This window comes from Rattus norvegicus, chromosome 2 (assembly GCF_036323735.1).
Source record: "Rattus norvegicus strain BN/NHsdMcwi chromosome 2, GRCr8, whole genome shotgun sequence".
Taxonomy (NCBI): domain Eukaryota; kingdom Metazoa; phylum Chordata; class Mammalia; order Rodentia; family Muridae; genus Rattus; species Rattus norvegicus.
Window position 1 is genome coordinate 234,353,856 of NC_086020.1, and position 19,938 is coordinate 234,373,793.

The 19,938-nt window shown below is 43.9% G+C and overlaps 1 protein-coding gene across 7 annotated transcripts in view; it reads left to right on the top strand.

Annotated features, from left to right (window-relative positions):
- The first annotated feature begins 8,450 nt into the window (after positions 1-8,450).
- Kyat3 (kynurenine aminotransferase 3) overlaps positions 8,451-19,938 on the top strand; it is a 45,341-nt gene continuing 33,853 nt past the window's right edge. Inside the window, exons 1-2 of one of the 7 annotated variants that reach the window (XM_039102971.2) lie at positions 8,497-8,699; positions 13,041-13,140. In XM_039102971.2, coding sequence (XP_038958899.1) covers positions 13,042-13,140 — 99 coding nt within the window. In that variant the 5' untranslated portion in view covers positions 8,497-8,699; position 13,041. 7 annotated transcript variants of the gene reach the window in all.

Genomic DNA, 19,938 nt, shown 5'->3' on the forward strand with positions numbered 1-19,938 from the left:
AGGAGGGCACAGAGACAGTATTCAAATTAACAGAATCAGAAATGAAAAAGGAGACATAACAACAGAAACTGATGAAATTTAAAAAATCATCAGATCCTACTATAAAAGCCTATACTCAACAAAACTGGAAAACCTGAGGAAAAAATGATCAATTTTCTAGACAGATACCATGTACCAAAGTTAAATCGGTCCAATCTTAACAGCTCCATAACTCCTAAAGAAATAGAAGCAGTCATTAAAAGTCTCCCAATCAGAAAAGGCCAAGATCAGATGGTTTTTGTGCAGAATTCTATCAGACACTCAAAGACCTAATACCAATTCTCTTCAAACTATTCCACAAAATAGAAACAAAAAGAACCCTACCCAATTCATTCTTAGAAGCAACAAAAAACTTATACCTAAACCACACAAAGACCCTACAAAGAAAGAGATCTTCAAACCAATTTTCCTTTTGAATATCAATGCAAAAGTAATAAAATTCTCACAAACCAAATCCAAGAATAGATCAAAATAATCATTCACTACGATCAAGTGGGCTTCATCCCAGGGATGCAAGGATGGTTCAGCATATGGAAATCCATCAACATAATCCACAATATAAACTAACTCAAAGAAAAAACACGTGATCATATCATTCGATGCTAAGAAAGCATTTGACAAAATTCAACACTCCTTCACGTTAAAAGTCTTACAAAGATCAGGAATTCAAGGCCCATACCTATACAGCAAACCAGTAGCCAACATCAAACTAAATGGAAAGAAACTTGAAGCAATCCCACTAAAATCAGGGACTAGATAAGGCTGTCCACTCTCTCCCTTCCCACTCAATATAGTACTCAAAGTCCTAGCCAAAGCAATTAGACAACAAAAGGAGGTCAAAGGAATACAAAGTAGAAATGAAAAATTGAAATATTAATATTTGCAGATAATAAGATAGTATACTTAAGTGACCCCAAAAGTTCCACCAGAGAACTCCTAAACTTGATAAACAACTTAGCAAAGTGGCTGGGTATAAAATTAACTCAAACAAATCAGTAGCCTTCCTCTACTCAAAGGATAAAAGGCCAAGAAAGAAATTAGGGAAATGACATCCTTCACAATAGTCACAAACAACATAAAATAACTAACCAAGCAAGTGAAAGATCTTTATGACAAGAACTTCAAGTCTCTGAAGAAAGAAATTGAAGAAGAACTCAGAAGACAGAAAGATCTCCCAGTCTCATGAATTGGCAGGATTAATATAGTAAAAATGGCCATTTTGCCAAAAGCAATCTACAGATTCAATGAAATCCCCATTACATTTTCAACTCAATTCTTCATAGAGTTAAAGTGAGTAATTTGCAAATTCATCTGGAATAACAAATCCCAGGATAGCAAACATTCTCAACAATAAAAGAACTTCTGGGGGAATCATCATCCCTGATCTCAAGCTGTATTACAGAGCAATCATGATTAAAAAAAAAACACGGTATGGTTTTGGTACAGAAACAGGCAGGTAGATCAATGGAATAGAATTGAAGACACAGAAATGAACCCACATACCTATGTTCACTTGATCTTTGACAAAGGAGCTAAAACCATCCAGTGGAAAAAAGATAGCATTTTCAACAAATGATGCTGGTTCAACTGGAGGTCAGCCTGTAGAAGAATACAAATCTATCCATTCTTATCACCTTTTACAAAGTTCAAGTCCAAGTGGATAAAGGGCCTCCACATAAAACCAGATATACTCAAACTAATAGAAAAAAAGTGGGGAAGAGCCTCAAACGCATAGGCACAGAGAAAAATTTCCTGAATAGTACACCAATAGCTTATGCTCTAAGATCAAGAATTGAATGGGACCTCATAAAATTGCAAAGTTTCTGTAAGGCAAAGGACACTATCAATAGGACAAAACAGCAACCAACAGATTGGGAAAAGATCTTACCAATCCTATATCTGATAGAATGTTAATATCTAATATACACAAAGAACTCAAGAAATTAAACTCCAGAGAAATAATCCTAATTTAAAATGGGGTACAGAGCTAAACAAAGAATTCTCAACTGAGGAAGATCAAATGGCCTAGAAGCAGCTAAGGAAATGTTCAACATCCTTAGTCATCTGGGAAATGCAAATCAAAACAACCCTGGGATTTCATGACACACATGGCTAAGATCAAAAACTCAGGTGAAACAGATGCTGGTGAGGTTGAAGAGAAAGAGAAATACTCCTTTGTTGTCGGTGGAAGTGCAAGCTGGTACAACTACTCTGGAAATCTGTCTGGCAGTTTCTCAGACAACTGGACATAGTACTATCTGAGGACCCAGCTATACCACTCCTGGGCTTATTCCCAAAAGATGCTCCAACATATAACAAGGGCACCTGCTCCACTATGTTCATAGCAACCTTATTTATAATAGTCAGAAGCTGGAAAGAGCCCAAATGTTCTTTCCATTCTTAGGCAAATGAATAGAACTAAAAAATTTCATCCTGGGTGAGGTAACACAGTCACAAAAGAACACACATGGTATGCACTCACCAATAAGTGGATGTTAGCCCAAAAGCTCGGAATACCCAAGATACAATTCACAGACCATATGAAGCTCAAGAAGAAGGAAGACCAAAATGTGGATGCTTCAGTCCTTCTTAGAAGAGGCAACAAAATTCTCTTGGGAGGTAGAGGGTGGGAGGGACTTGGGAGGAAGAGAGGAGGGGGAGGTGAGAGGGGGCAGGATCAGGTTTAAGAGGAGACAGGAATGATATACAAAGGATCAGGAATTTGAACAGAGGTTTGTAGCTATGGGAGATGAGGAACTGGGGGTAGCCACCAGCAATTCCCATATGCTAGGAAAGCAAGAGACTCCCAGGACCTGAGGGAGATGAGATTAGCTGAAATACCCAACAAAGGGGAGAGGGACCTATAGAGACCATATTCAAAAATTAGGAAATATAGGGACAATGAGTAGACCAGAGACAGAAGGAAAGGCCATCTAGAGACTGCCCCACCTGGGGATCATCCCATCACTATTGCTGATGCCCAGACGTACTTGCTGACAGGAGCCTGAGAGGCTCTGCCAGAGCCTTACTGATACAGACGAGGATACTTGCAGCTAACCACTGGACTGAGCATGGGGACCCCAATAGAGGAGTTAGAGAAAGGACTAAAGGAGCTGAAGGGGTTTGCAGCCCCATAGGAAGAGCAACAATATCACCAACCAACACTCCCCTCTCAAGCTCCCAGGGACTAAACCACCAACCAAGGAGTACACATGGGGTAGGGGGTTGTGGCTCCAGCTGCATATGAAGAGGATGGCATTGTCTGGCATCAATAGGAAGAGAAGCCCTTGATCATATCAAGGGTTGATTCCCCAGTGTAGGGGAATGCCAGGGTGGTGAGGTGGAAGTGGGTAGATGGGTAGAACACAGAGCATCCTCACAGAAACAGGGGGAGGGCACATGGGAGAGGGGAAAACTGGGAAAGGGTACGACATTTGAAATATAAATACATAAAACCTCTGATAAAAAGGGAAAAAGAATTAAAAATAGGAGGCAAGAGATAGGAAGAGTGAAAAGCTACCAAATCCATCCAAACACAGCTTTTTTAGTGGTGTCTCCAATTCAACAGCATTACCTAAAGCACCAATGAGATTCATAAAAGTCAGACAGCAAAGTACACCATCTAGTGGCTGTCACTTTCATTGCTACCTGCGAGTGTTAGCATTCATTGTGCATAGAATGTAAGACCCAACTGAGCTGGTCTTTGTTATGTTGTTGTTATTGCTGCTGTTGTTGTTGCTGTTGTTATTGTTCTTGTTGTTGACCACAGCACTGTCAGAGTCTAAAAGGCATCCCACAACATTGCAAAAGCTACATGCAAAGCTTTAAACATGACAATATTAAACCATGGGGATTGGAGGGCGGTTAAGATAGTAAAGTGCATGCCGTCTAAGCATGGGGACCTGAGTTTGGATCCCTAACATCCAAATACAAGTGGGAAAAAGAGCACACTTCTGTAATCCCAGATCTGGGGAGGGTAGAGCAAAGACAAACAAACACTTGGGGATTACTGGCCAGTCAATCTAGCAATTTATGTAAATCCAGATTAATAAGAAAATCTGTCTCAAAAACTAAGGTGGCTGTCAATCAAGAAATAGATAAACAGTGTTGGCATCTGATCTCCATATGCACACATACACACCTCTCCGTGCTCACCGGAAACACAAACCACACATTTTACACACGCACACACGCACGCACGCACGCGCACACACACACACACACACAAAGCCACACCCTAACCATCTCAGTCAACAAACAAAAAATAAACTTCAACCGTTTCTATACACAAGTAATGAGCAGCCAGACATCAGAATTTACAAAAACTAGAGGAAAAAACTGAAATATTTAGCTGGAAACCCTCAAAGAAGTGCCCAACACATTTTATTACAGAGATCTTCCCAGCTTAGGTCAGAAACAGTCTCCCTGGGAAGTTAGGTAAGATAACATAAGAGAACCACGGTCGCCTATGCTAGAGGGATCGTTCATTCAGAACTCTGTTGAACACCAACATGAATTGGCGGGTAGGGCTCGGTAGATGGTTGAGTAGGTAAGCACACTGGCCGCTCTCCCGGGAGACTACGTTTGAGTCCCAGCATCCAGGTGACTTACAACTACTCCTAACTTTAGTTCCATGGGATCTGATGCCTCCTTCAGACCTCCCTGGGCACCAGACATGCACATGATACACATGCATATATACATGCAGGCCAAGCATTCTTACACATAAAATAAAAAGAATAAACATAAAAGAATTGGGAGTAGGTAAGTGTCTAGTAGTGAACAAAAATCATAAACACATATTCATAGAAAACTAAACGCCCTACAAGAGAGGGGCATCTCTTTCTGATTTAGAAAGGAGCTGCTCTAACACCACGGGCTATCGCATCTCCCTAACACTTCTTAAATATATTCCCCAACCAGACAACAAGCAGTAGAGAAAAAGCAAGAAAAGAATCCAAAATAGGGGGTGAACGAGACAGGAAGTGTGAAAGCCCACCGAATGCATCTCTGATGGTCTGTATATGCTTGACCCAGGGAGTGGCACTATTAGGAGGTGTGGCCTAGTTGGAGTAGGTGTGTCACTGTGGTCGTGGGCTTTATTTAATACCCTCGTCCTTGCTGCCTGGAAGTCTCCTCCTGTCTCCCTTCGGATGAAGATGTAGAAATCTCTCGGCTCCTCAAGCCCCACCTCTTCCTGGATGCTGCCCTGCCTTGATGATGGACTGAACCTCTGAACCTGTAAGCCAGTCCCAATTAAATGCTGTCCTTTATAAGTGCTGCTTTGGTCATGGTTTCTCTTGACAGGAGTAAAAGTCGAGCTAAGATACCATCCAAACACATCTTTATTGACGTGTCTCTAACTCAGCAAGCAGTATTTATTTCCTGACTCGAAGCACCAATTACAATACATAAAATTCAGACAGCGGCATACGCCATCTAGTGGCGAACACTTTCATTACTACCTGTGAGCATTAACATTTAATGCTCCCTAGAACATGGTCTTTTGTTGTTTTGTTGTTGTTGTTGTTGTTGTTGTTGTTGTTGTTGCTGCTGCTGCTGCTGCTGCTGTTGTTATTGTTGTTTGCTACATGCAAACCTTTAAACCCGAGAGCTAGCTCATCCAGATTGCTCTTCTGATGTTTCTCCTTCCGTGTTTACAGCTGGATTGCTGCACATTACAAGAGCATTTCGGGGGTTGGACGTACATTTATCCTCTTGCTCCTGATGTACATTACACAAAGTGTTTCAGTACTGTCCACCCTTTAAGAACCCATAGAACCTGAGCTGACTTATATACTAACACTGCCTCAGGGCCCAAATGTGCAAAGAGCATAAAACAGTGACTTTACACAGCATGACAGACAGAGGAAGCAAGAGGAAAGTCCTCATGGACAGTCCGAGGGACTGAGAATCTTCAGCCTCTTTGCACCCCTTGAAAGTTTACATGCACTCTTGTGGATGTGGACCAGGAGTTCCAGAGGCAAAGTCACGGGAAAAAAGAGGACCAACACCTCATCAAAGAGCAGTTCTCACCCAGCAGGAGCTTGCCTGTGTTCGCAGTGGGTTCTTTTATATATATAACTAAATACAAAACTATCTGTTGCTTTATTTGTAGATACACACTGGGTTCCCACCCAGCAGAGCCTTGCCTGTGTTCACACTGGGTTCTTACCCAGCAGAGGCTTCCCTGTGTTCACACTGGGTTCTTACCCAGCAGATGCCGTGTTCACACTGGGTTCCCACCCAGCAGATGTTGGCCTGTGTTCACACTGGGATTCCACCCAGCATTGGCTTCCCTGTGTACCCATTGGGTTCTTTCCCAACAGAGGCTTGCCTGTGTTCATGGCTTCTGATGCTTAGCTGGGAGCTGTGCTGCGAACCCATGTCTGGAAAGCTATATTGAACTTTCCCCAAGGACACCTTTGATGATCATTATCTACATATACACCCCACAACTTCAATCACTTTTCCTACCATTATGATCTGTAAAGTCAACATTCATTCTTCCTTTTGAAACAGCAGTTCGAAGATGATTTGACTTGTTTAAATTGCAAATGCTAGCAGCTAAACTGAATTTCAATCCAGAGAATATACGTGAACCGAGACAGAAAGATACAGAGTAATTTTGCAACCTTTTTGTGGGTAAGTGCACACTTTCTGTTAAGGCTTTTGAAACATTTAAATTACTGCCAGCATCACTGTCCTTGCCTAGCTGGGGAGCAGTGGTTTACTACTGAGAAGCTGAGCAAAGCTTTGTATGCCTGGATCCCTTGGCACTCTGGAGGCTGAGGCAGAAGGGTGTCTGAATTTGGAGGCAACTTGAGCTAAGTAGTGAAAACAGTCAAGGTTGCACAGTGAGATCCTATCTTAAAACCAAAAGAGCAAACAAACCAAAAAGCTTCAACTCATAGATTCCATGTTTTGCTCCAAGAGGGCTGCAGCCACCAAGACGACATTCTAACTAGCAAGGAAACCGCAAGTCAAAGAAATAATAAAGGTGGCATTCCATCATGTGGTCAGTTTAATTATATCAGAAACTAGGAACACAGTGTTCATGAAGCATATCCTGTGTTTTGAAATAAGGAACTAGCAGCTTACTGTGATGGTTGTATGTAAAAAAGAAAAAAGAGAAAGAAAAGTGACTGGGCAGCCACTTGACCTAAAAAAACCTTCAAAATGAACTGTGACGTTTCCCAATCCAACCACAGCAGTATCAACAGAACACCAACTGGCAGATAAATCCATTCTGGATCATCCTGAGTTTTAGGTCCAAAAAAAGAAAACTGCAATAATCCCAAAAGTGGGCACTGACTCGATTCAAAATGGAGTCTTGTCTCACCTCAAGCTCCGCTGTAGAACTGCAGGGAGACAAAAGTTCACCCTCATTCCTCAGGGACCTGTGAAACTTTCTTTTTGCCAGGAAAAGCCACTTGCCTACATGGTGCCTACCAAAGCCACAGGTCCTTCCAGACCCCTCCCCTTGTACCCTTAACTTCCAGGCTATTCCAATTCACATGGGGACGTGCGCGCGTAGGCGCACGCGCGCGCGCGCGCGCACACACACACACACACACACACACACACACACACACACACACACACACACTGCAGCTACCAGTTTTTCTTTATAACGCACAAGGGTTTTCCATGTTCCCGCTTAAAATGTTTCTTCCCACCCACGGGTAGCTCAGTTCGGCGGCCTCCCTGAGCCATCGCTTACAATGAGCTCATTTAATGTTCTTGACAAAACAGAGGCAGCTGGCTCACTGTGGCAAGGACAGGGATCCAAACCATCCCACCTGCTGTTGCTCTCTCCTACAGGCTGTAGGACACAGCGTCCAGCCACTCTCATGACTTCCAACACTTTAAACTCCTTTAAATGCAAGAGGAAGAAAATCTAACCCTCAAGCTCTGCTCTTAACGAAAAGAGCCCCCACCCTAGTCCCAAGCAGTGTCTCTGTGGTCATCCTTTCCCTCCTTGTCCGGGTTTTGTCCTTAATTACTAGGTGTCTAGCCGCTTCAGTGTGGCTTCCTCCGCCCATTAGGTCCTGCATCACTTTATTGTTCCGAAGGAAAGATATCCTTCTCCCTCCTCTCGCCCCATCAGAGGGGACAAATAGACACCTACAAGCCCTTTTGCACACCGCACAGGCCAGCCTCTCAAGCATCTTCCAAAGTCTTTCACCCGGAACCTGCTTCAAATCCACGCAGCAGAGATTTAAAATCAGGCCTGTCCCAAACAGTCCCACACTACATTTGATTCCTGATGCTCAACCAAGGCCACGCCGGGTCCCCTAGCCTGGGAGCTTCACTGGCACAGTGAGCTCCAGGATTGGAGAATGCCGTAGCCAATCCGTATCCTCAGTTCTGATGCCCGAGCCAATCCCCGAACAGAGTCAAGCACCGCCTCCACCCCGCCCCCTCAATCCTCAGGAAGGTTTTTGTTGCAATCTGCTTCTGGGTCCTCGTGTGCTTTTCATCAGGGACCCCTGCGACACCTAGCGATCTCCGGACTAAAGCCAGGGCTGCATTCAAACCAGGAGAACGACGTAAGCGGGCGCGGGACACGGTGCGCGGTGACGCGGCCCGGGGCGTGCAGAGTTTGCGGAACCCGGAGCCAGAGGGAGGTCGGCGGGCTGGAGGAGCGCTCCTACGAGGTCGGACCTCAGAGGAGACTGTGAGGGTCTACCTTGGGGTTGACAGGCTTTTCTTTGGAGAAAGAAGGGCTCTGAGATAACTGGACCCCAGTCCTCCCTTGTCCCTCTTACTCTTGATTGTATGTTTTGAGGTATTTAGAACGCACTCTTGCAAGGTCAATACTGACTTCAGTTCATCCGTGATAGATTTTTGTGTTTGCTTTTTGAGACAGTCTTTTGTTCTCGAAGTAGTTATGTAGTAGCGAAGGAACTTTTCAATCCTCCTATCTCCACTCCCACACCCCTGACACACACACCCACACACCCAGTGCTAAGATTGGAGGTGTACACCACCGCTACTGGTTTTATTCCGTGCCTGGGTTGGAGCCCAGACCTTCGTCCCTACTAACTAAGCTGCCTCCCTAGCCCAGGTAAAACGGAAGTTCAAGGTTGATGAGGGAAACTAAAGCAGTTAAAACAGAAGCTTGAGCTGAGATTTTCCGAGCTTTTCAAAAGACAAAAGCAATCTTATCAGTAATGTATGAAGGTCAAGCATTCCTGCAGATCTGAGCTTCATGACCCTAACTAACTCGATTCTGCGTTCCACCTATATAGACTCTGCTCCACCATCTGATGGGTAGGTGACTCACAGGAAGCTTGCTCCGGGCCGCAGGCTGCAGCCAGCCAGTCTGTAAATCTTTTGAACTTTTGCCTGTGTGCTGTATCCTAATCCCTACATCAGGCAGCCATACAGCTTCTCTTGTGAGAAATGTATGCTTACACGAAATGCCACTTTCACGCGGCATTAAAGCTGTTTTTAAATGGTGCCTCTTAACTCCTATGCTGATAAACGTGGCTGTATTCTTTCCCTGCTTCACCTCTTCATGTGGCCTTGAACGTCTCTTTGTACTTTGTAAGCCAGAACCCTGTTCGCCTCCCTCTGTTGCAATTCGTGAACTTTATAAACATTCTAGAAGTGGACTAACAGGTGTGGCGTGTGGCTGTGGCGAAAACAAATGGGACCCACTGGTTAGCACCAGCCCTTTGAGGAGTTATCTCTGATAGTCTTTCTTGAGCTTGCAGATACCTGAAGATTCTGGACTTTTTCAAATTACTAACACTCTAACTATTCTTTGTGTTGTGTACACCACCTGTGGGTCAGGTTTGGAACTTGCTAGTTTGAGTAGTAAGTTCAGAACATTAAACTTTTGCCGAGTTTAAACTGATTTTTGAATGCTTTGCCTACCTTTGAGATTTGCATTTTTTTCTTCAACTTTTGATCTCTAGGTTGTCCACAGTCTTCCTTCTGAATCAGTCCTCCCTAGAGATGATAAAATGGTAGTTTTATTTTTCTGTTGATCCATGTGTATCTGACATGGGTTTCATATTTAATATACCCTGTGCCATTATTAGATTAGCTGGGTCACCCTGATTTATGTCTCTCTGGTTTTCTTCACAGACCCTTGTGCTTAGAGAGAAACCAAAAGCCAAGTACCTTTTTTCTTCGAATTTAATGATATCTGAATGTATGTGTTTAGTTTATCTGTGAATATCAATATACAGTGTTAATTGCATTCAAGCAAACACATTATTTAAAAAAAAATCAAAACCATCCAGATGTAATGACACAGGCTGGTAATCCCACCTGGGAGGGGAAGGCCAGAGGATCAGGAGTTTAAGATCATCCTTGACTTGAGGATAGCCTGGGCTGTATAAGACCTTGTCTCAAAAATAAATAGGAAAACTAGCTTGCTTCTCAGGCTCAGAATCTATAACTAAATAAAGAGGGTTTGCCCCCTTGGTGATTGAGAAGCTAATAAGCCAACTTGGCAATAAAAGGATGGAAAAAGTTAATTATTTCTAGCAAGTTTGGAGCACACTATATTTAATCCTCAAAGTAGTGTTTCCCAAGTCAAAAATCACGGGGGCGGGGTGGCTAACTACACCTATACCCGCTTCTTGGGAGGCCAAAGGTGGGGCTAAGCCTAGCCTGGAGCTACAGAAGGAATTGGAGACAGTTCAGTTTGACTAAGCTACAAATTAAAATAAGAACTGGGGATTTAACTAAGACTGCTAGCTAGAGAGCTTTGCCTAGCTTGTGCACGACCTTAGGTTCGAAGAAACCGGGGAACTTTTTCCAGGGAAAGCATTGGCATTTGCATAGACAAGACTTGTCATCATGTGTGCAAATCAGTACACAAGTCCTAATGTGTGCACAGCAAGCAAGTCCTAATGTGTGCACAGCAAGTACTCTACCCAGCCAGCCATGTCCCACCCCTTCCTAATCTAAGATTTGATGGATGGTTAGAAGAAACACCATGTATTGGTACAGGTGCCTTGCACACTCAGTCTCAGAATAAAAGCTAAGGCATGATAAGTTCTGCTTACTCTCTTTCCAGTTCTAAGCAGCAGAACTGTCAGGAAGCTTCATTGCCCAGAGCTCCCTGCATTTTCCTGAGACTAAAGGAGTTCCCTATGGATACAGAAGCAATTCCCAATGAATTCTGCTTGTATAACTGGAGACTATTAATATGGTTGTTCAGGAAACCCATCTTCAAAACTAACCTGAGATTCATAGCTTCTCACTTATCAAGGACCTGTTTGAAGAAGCCAGGTGTAGCAACACACGCCTGCAATTCCAGCAGCGAAGAAAGTTCAAGGCCGGACTCCTGAGACTGGGTCTCAAAAACTTAAGGAGTTAAGGGATGGATGTTCTGACACTCCACCTTTGCTTTGGAGTAGCTGGGATTGCAGACACTCCCCTCTGGGCCCAGCTTATAAATTGTTCTTTTACTACTGGTGACTGCTACCCAGATGACCACAACTGAAATTTGACTAGTTCCTAAAATGATCTATTCTGGATATTAAAACTTCTAGAAGTTATCTTTTTATTTACTGAAATTTCATGTTCACAATGAGATCAAAGATGATAACGATGATTTATTATTGTGATTGTTATTATATTTATTATTATTATTATTATTATTATTATTATTATTATTATTATTATTATTATTATATTGAGATAGGCTCTCACTCTGTAGATCAGTCTGGGCTTGAATTCACAGAGACCCACCTGGCTCTGCCTCTAGAGCTCTGGGATCCAAGGAGGCCCTCCATACCTGGCCCTAAAAGCTTTATAATTTAATTTAGGATATCTTCACAAATCTCAGTGCAAAAATGGCTTCAGTATTGTCGATTTCAATAGAACATCAGCAGATCTAAGATGATGTCTCAAAAGAATACCAGCATCTATTTAAGAATACCAGAGCACCATAAATAGGCTCTGGGTATATTCGAAAGGAATTCAGGGGGAGGTGGCTTTAGCGTTTTTCTTTTGTTTTAAGGTTCTGGATTAAACACAGGACTTTGCCTGTGCTAGGCAAGCACTCTACCACTGAGCTGCATCCTGGTCACTCAGTATTTTGAGAAAGTCTTGCTAGCCCAGGCTAGCACAAACATGATCTTCCCATTTTACTCTTACAGCTGCTAGGATTACACAGAAAGAACACTATGTTCAGCACACGAAGGGAAGTTCTCTGTGAGGTCTTCTTAGTGGATGTCTGTGGGCCATGTTCTCCTGGTGTTCTCGACCCCTCTAGCTCCTACAGTTCCTCTTCCTCCTCCTCCTCCTCCTCCTCCTCCTCCTCCTCCTCCTCCTCCTCCTCCTCCTCCTCCTCCTCCTCCTCCTCCTCCGCCTCTGAGTTCCCTAAGGTCTGAGGGGGAGGGACCCTACGAGGTCCAGAATGACATGGTTCCTGCTCTTGGGACAGAGCCAGTGGATGTGATCCCAGTTTGGACTCTCTCCACCTAAAGTTTGAGTGAAGGTTTCTATAAGATAAAGAAGGAGAGCATTCGGATGACTCCAGAATGAGTGATATATAATAGAAAGAGAATCCAAAGGGAAAGGAGGCAGGGACGAAAGCTAGTAGAGTTGCCAAAAATGTGTCCCCTGCTGGTGAGATGGCTCTACAGGCAAACATGCTTGCCTTGTCGCCAAGCTTCACGGCCTGAGTTGGATCTCTAGAACTCACGTGGTTAAAGAAGAGAAGTGAGGCCCCACACGTGGTCCCGGGAGCCCCACACGTGGTCCCGGGAACCCCACACGTGGTCCCGGGAGCCCCGCATTCAGTTAGCATTAGCAGTGTTTAATGTTAACGCTATAAACTTCGATGTCCTAATACAGCATAGCATAGCAAGGGGAAGAAATCTGAAGTATTTTTCGATATACGTATAAACTTAAATCCCTCTGTCATCACCCTTTAAGATTTATATAAGATTGTCCTCTTCACCACCCACAGGTGTCCTGTAGCGGTGCGGTGTTCGCTCATTGACTCCTCTTTCAATGTCTCTTTTCTCTAGCATGCTTTTGGCCCAGAGGAGACTCTTCTCCCTTGGCTGCAGAGCAAAGCCCATAAAGACAATTTACTCTTCGAAAGTTCTCAGACTCTCCACTTCTGCCGTAGGTATTGCTTGTCACAGACACGTTGTTTTATGTATTTTCTCATGTTAGTTAAAAGTCTTAGTAGAAGGAGTAATTCTGTGATGCGGGCTGAGGGAGTGAGTCTCATCACTCACCAGAACTCTGGTTCTTTGAGCACCTGCCTGCTGGTCTTGGCTCATCATGCTACCGGTTCTTATTCTGTGGTCACACAATATGAGTTTGAATATAAGTTCCTCAATGTTACTAATGAGAAAGTGTGATAGGTTTATATTCACTTTCCTAAGATCGGACACCTTATTGTGCCTGGCTTAGCCATGCTGGGGATGGTGGTGGGCTCGTCCTTTTTGCTTAGCAAAGGCTATCAACTGTGACCAAAAGTACAAAAGTGCAGGTCAGTGACCTCCAGTTCACCTAATTCAGTGTTTCTCAACCTGTGGGTTGTGACCTTTTCACAGGAGTCACATCCGATATCCTGCATATCAGATGTTTATATAACAACCCATAATAGGAGCAAAATTACAGGCATGAAGTAGCAACAAAAATAATTTTATGGTTGGGGGTCACCACAGCCTGAGGAATTGTGTTAATGGGGTCACAACACTAGGAGGGTTGAGAACCACTGGTCTCGTGTAACTGACGGTGAAGCAGGGGACGCCATGGAAAAGCAAACAGACCCAGAATGTGAGTCACACTACAGGAGGGAGAGCTGAGCCAGCTTCTGTCCCTGAATGGCATGGGGAGTAGGTGGGAGCCAGCCTTAGAGGGATTACCCTGGGGTGGCCCATTGTGGGGGGGATCCCTGCAAAATCTACTACTGCCAGCAGAGAAATGAACCAAAAGAGGCATTGACTTAGTTAGCCCTTGGGCTGGTTCAAACTTCTGGAATGTGGCAGTTATCAAGAAAGCTTACCGTATGGTTGCCTCAAACTCTTGCAAAGCACCTGCGACATCTTCTGCAAAAATGGGTTCTATTGACTGAGAAACAATGTTCAGCATAAGGGCCTGTAGAAGGATGGTTGGTAACGAGCATAACAGCAGACTCTCTTGCAAAGGACACGGGACCTCTTTCATAAGGATGGATCCATTGACTGAGAAACAATGCTCAGGATAAGGGGGATTTGGATGAGGCAGGTTCCACAGAAGAGCAAAAGCTCACCGGGTTATTAAACAGCATTCGGAACAGCCTTCCAGGTGTCAGTCCCCTCCACTGAAGAAGAAAGCCTGAGTATGTATCAGTTCTGGTTTCTCTGGTGCTGTATGTAAGCATGTGGACCTTGGGACCTCTACAACCTATGACCTCTCTAGCAACAAGGAGACCTCATTCAGGAACCTGACCCAGTCTACCCCAAAATTTTTGAAGGGCAACATCACAAAGTCTTAATTTGAAGGCCTTAATTGTTGTTGTTGTTGTTGTTGTTTATTAGTACTAGTAGTATTGTTACTATTATTCTAGAATTGGGCAATACTTTATTCCATGGAGTAAGTGTTCCAGGGGCCTAGGAAAGGGAGTTGACCTAGTACATGGGAAAAAGAAAACAGAAATTTTAAAAAGCAGAAATGGCAGATTGGTTGTTTCAAAGTTAGTTTCTTAGGGGCGGGGGTGGGGGAATATGGGGACGGGAGTCAGATAGGCGAGAAATGAGTGGTCCACAAGATAAGTGTCAGGTGTTTCGGTTTCTCTTTGGAATGGATGGAGGGAGAGGAAGCTCCTGATCACACTCATTGGTACGGTTCACTTAGACAAGCTGTCTAGAAAGCTCCACCGCCCGCTGTCTGTCTCTGTGGTCAGCTAAGCACCTTAGTCTCTGGCGTGAGAAGTCCATTTTGATGTTTAGCCTGGTCTGTTTACCTATATAAAAACTAAAGAGAGAAATGAATGTGGACTTACTGTTAGTTATGGTAAAGACATTGTGATGTTTTCTCAAGGATATTCACCAAATAAGTAGGAATGTAATGGGATAAGGTCCAGGATCAACTTTGAAATCACTCGGTGGTTAATAATAAGAACAGTGAGGGTTGGGCGGGGGAGACAGAGAGAGAGAGAGAGAGAGAGAGAGAGAGAGAGAGAGAGAGAGAGAGAAAGAGTAGAAGCAAGGGAGACGAGATCATGGCATTGTGAATTCGTACTCGAATGTGAGCATTTGATATTAGGGTGCGTTTTCTCTAATTGTGATTTTCATAAATCAAAATTGATAGAATATCAGGACCTTCATGTTGTTCATCCCCCTTCGAATCTCTCAACCCTTCCATGTAGATTTCAAAAGTTTAAAGAACATAATCAACTTTTAAATATGAATTTTATCTTAAATTTCCCTCTCCCATACATAGAAGATAATCGGATCCAGCAATCGAATGTGATCGCCCAACATCACCATCACACTACGATTCTAAGAGGTGTGAGTTGGGGGTGGTGGCTCACGCCTTAATCCTAGAATTTGAAGTGGCAGAGACACTTTGTGATTTCAGGGTCTACCTAAGAGAGATCCTCCCTCAAAAAACAAATAGACAGCAAAAAAGTGCGTGTGATTTTCTTTGGTGAAATAGGTTAGATTACATATGTGACTCATATTAAGGTATGAAGTGAAAACTTAACGGTTCTTTGGAAAGTCATTTAGATGGTGTTTTTCTGGGGCAAACACATCTGAAGGAACATCAGGTGGACATAGGTGAAAGGCTAAGGTAGGCTTGTGAAGGAATGTTTTTACTGAAGCAGACACAGGAGAGAGGATGCTCTGTTAAAGCAAACATGTGAAGGAAGACATGATAAAAGAGTCTTTGCTAACAACACATGTATGGGTCCGCCTTACATTGTGTTCTTGAGCTACTTTTAGAAGGACTGTATAGAGAGAAGTGCACCAAAAATCTCTTGATGGAGACAGATTCATGTGTTGATGCAAGACATGTGCTGAGGCAAGACCTGTGGACGACATGCGATGTTTAAAGGGGATATCAAAAGGGATTGACAGACAGTGATGAAGGCTGAGCTAGGCTTGCTTATAGAATTAGTTATACAATGCTTGTTGGTCTCAAGTCTTTGCTGATCTTTGCTCCGCTTTGAGAGGCATAGCCAAGAACTTCTCCTGGTGTTCCTGTTGGCCCTGGTCTGTCCTGCTGACTCATGTTGAGGCTGAGGCCTGGGTGTCTCTGCTAGGTAGTGTCAGCATTGTTGAATCCTGTTTGCTATCCCCTCTCTACCAAAGTGGACTGCTGGGGTATCCATGAAGTGTTTGTGAGTAGATTTGCTGCTGTTAACTTGTAAGTCGAACTGCCAATTTGCAAACAACACAGATGAGAGTTACTCCAAAGAACCTTTCTCAACAGGTCCACTCACCACCCCTACCCCATATTCTTTTTTTCCACTACCTCTAGTGGGTAGTAGGCTACAATGGAGGTTAAAGCATTTAAAAACCATCATTAAAAATAGATTTTAAAAAGTTAAAATTATGCATTCTTAGAAAACACATTTGTAAGTGCATCTCATCTACATCCCAGGCAAGAGTCACCAACAAGAATCAAGCCTGCAGATTATTTGAGATTCGATCCACTACCACCCCCTCCCAAGCAATCAAATAGTTGAGTATGTGTTGAAACATTCCTACCATTTAACAAGACTTTGCACAAAATCACAGCGAGATTGAGAGTGTGGGAGTCCACAGAGGTGGCTCGGCCATAAGAACACTTGCTGCTCTTGCAGAGGACTGTAAATTCAGTTCCCAGATCAGACCCTTCACAACTTCCATAACACATCACCATTTTCTAACACACACACAGAGAGAGAGAGAGAGAGAGAGAGAGAGAGAGAGAGAGAGAGAGAGAGAGAGAATGAGGGAGGGAGGAGAGGGAAGGGAGAGGGAAAGGGAGAGGGAGAGAAATAAGTCAGTTTAGAGCATGGGAGAGATCCTGTACCAGCCAGGCTGTTTATTATGAAGTAGCTACAGTCACTAGAAATTGGAAGACAGAAGACATCAGTAGTCCCAGCTACCCCAGCTTTGAGTCAGGTGTCACTTGAGCCTAGGAATTCAGAAAAGTTGAATCAATTCTGTATTGGCAGCAGAGAGAGATCAAGGAAAAGAAGGAAGGAGGGATAAGAAATTGGCTTTATCTTGAGCCAAATATGAGTGATTGTGTAAATGGCCCCAGAATATAGATTCAAGATGCCCTGGATGACTTGTCCCGTCAGGAGACAGGTTGTGTGAACTTTTATAGTTACAATCAGTGCTTTTATACAATATAGTGATGGCCATTGGTGAGGTCATCAAGAAGGGGAAACCAACAGAGCTGCCATTTTGTGGTTTGTTTGTTTGTTTGTTTGTTTGTTTGTTTGGTTGGTTGGTTGGTTGGTTGGTTGGATGGTTGGTTGGTTGGTTGGATGGTTGGTTGGTTGGTTGGTTGGTTGGTTGGTTGGTTGGTTGGTTGGTTGGATGGTTGGTTGGTTGGTTGGTTGGATGGTTGGTTGGTTGGTTGGATGGTTGGTTGGTTGGTTGGTTGGTTGGTTGGTTGGTTGGTTGGTTGGTTGGATGGTTGGTTGGTTGGATGGTTGGTTGGTTGGTTGGTTGGATGGTTGATTGGTTGGATGGATGGATGGTTGGTTGGTTGGTTGGTTGGTTGGTTTGGTTACCTGTGGGATTCAGATGCCATCTCACTGTTATTGTTATGGTTGGTAGAGACTGGAGTTCACTCAGGCTAGGGGTTCAGTGTAGGAGTGTTGTCTGATAGTCGTGTGGGTGTTAGGTGAAATGCAGACATTAACAGTGAACATGGGGTTGCACTGTGTACCGCTGCACAGCACGCCAGGCTGCACCCCAGCCCACCCCCATCTCCCCAGTCTCTGATTTTTGATACTGGAGATTGGATATCATACTTACTTGCTGGGGAGGCCTCCACTGCTTTCCTGTGTCCCCTGCTGCCATGAGGTCAAAGAACCCAATGAGCACGCATGTGTATGGAATAAGCAATGGAGGGAAAGGCAAACCACGCTCCCCACAGGCTGAAGTCAGCCAAAACAGCAGCAAAAGACTTTGATAGATACACATTTGCCTTCAGTTTGGGAAGGTCCAACATAGCTCACACCCCCTGCACTCCTAGGATCGGTCCTGTGAGTGTGTGCTGAGTCCAGTGGCTGGCTTCCTGTTGAGGTGTGTGTAAGCTTTTCCTCTAGCACACCATCTCTCAGAGAGTGAGGATCACTCAACGTGTTCGGTCAAGAGATGTTGAACACATCATATTCAAAATGTTGGCTGGTTGGTTTGGTTTGGTTTGGATTTTCAGGCGGGTTTCCTGTACCAGAGTCTGACCTAGAACTTGCTAGGTAGCTCAGGTTGGCTCCCCACTGCCTCCGCCTCTCAAGCTCTTGGATTAGAGGTATGCATCACCGTGCCCGTCTGTCTGATTATTTGTTGTTTGAGACAGGCACTGTGTAGACCAGGCTGACCTCAACTTTGTCGCGATCCTTTATCTCCAGCCTCTGACACAAGGATTACAGGACTAAGCCACCAAACCCAGTTTAGACATAATTCTATATAAAATAGAGCGACCGCATATGTGTTGGTTAGAAGTTTTAGTTAAATTCTCACACCTTTGCATCTGGTGTAAATGGCCTCATTCTTAAATCTTAGTTCAGAGGTCCCGCGGAATTTTGCATTCAGTTTTTCCATCGTGGCTGGAGCAGTCTGTGCTTGTGCTGCCATCTAGTGGCCAAAAAAAGTAATCCACCAGGTTTCCTGAATATGTAGCTCCTATCTTGGAAGACCTCAAATCGGTGAGATAATTTTGTTAATCTTTGCTTGAGGAACGTTTTCCAGAGAGAGAAAGGAGGCGCGGTTTCAGAACACCCTGAGAACCTTTTCAAATCAGGTCTGTCTCGATACAGGAAACTACAGTGAAAGATGCTAACTGGATGATCGTTCGCTGGAGGGGTGTACCATGAAAACCCAGCCCCAGGCTACCACACAGCATCTCCATCATTCCTACAACGGGCCCCGTGTCTGTCAGTGGCTCATGCCTCACTCTGTGGTACTGTAAATTGAACCCAGAGCCTGCACACGCTAAGCAAACACTCCTCCACTGAGATATAACCCAGTCCTTTGATTTGTTCTTTGCCACTAAGGATCAGTTCGCCTTTTGTATATAAATAGGAATATATCCTATAGCCTTTTGCTTGTAGATTTTTTTCATAAATACAATGATTTTCAGCATAGAACATCTGTGATTTCTTCCTCCTTGCTGTTGCTATTGAATGCTACTCCGGGGTGTGGATTAGCCATTGGTTCCTTTTCTTTCCCCTTTGAGAAGCTTTGGGTCGTTTCTAGGTTTAGATTTCTGTGCATAAACTGTGCAAAGGGTCCACGTACAATGATTTATTAGATGAGGTTTTTTTTTTTTTCGGTCTCTTGTAAACACCTCACAGTGAGGTGTATAGTTTATTTTTAACTATATTTAAATTACATTTAATTTTGAGGTCACTGCCAGAACATTTCCCAAACTGCCTGGACCCCTTTTACATCCCATGAAGCTTGAGCAGCATCCAGTTGCCCACATGCCACATCAGCAACACTTGCTGTCTGCAAACATCTTAATGGATTCATTATGATGTCTCCTGATCTTAAGTTTCATTTCCTCGGTGATTTCTGGGGCTTAATGTCCCTCTATAATAACGAATTTTGGGGGTTAGAGTGTATTTCGACTCTTGGGAAGGAAAGAAGAGTAGGTGGGAGCAGAGATGAAGCAAAACCTGTGAGGCTCAAGGTCCCTTCCCTGCGAGCTGGAGCGCCCCTCTGCACTTCGAGCACAAACCTCGTTCTCCTTTATACCAAAGAC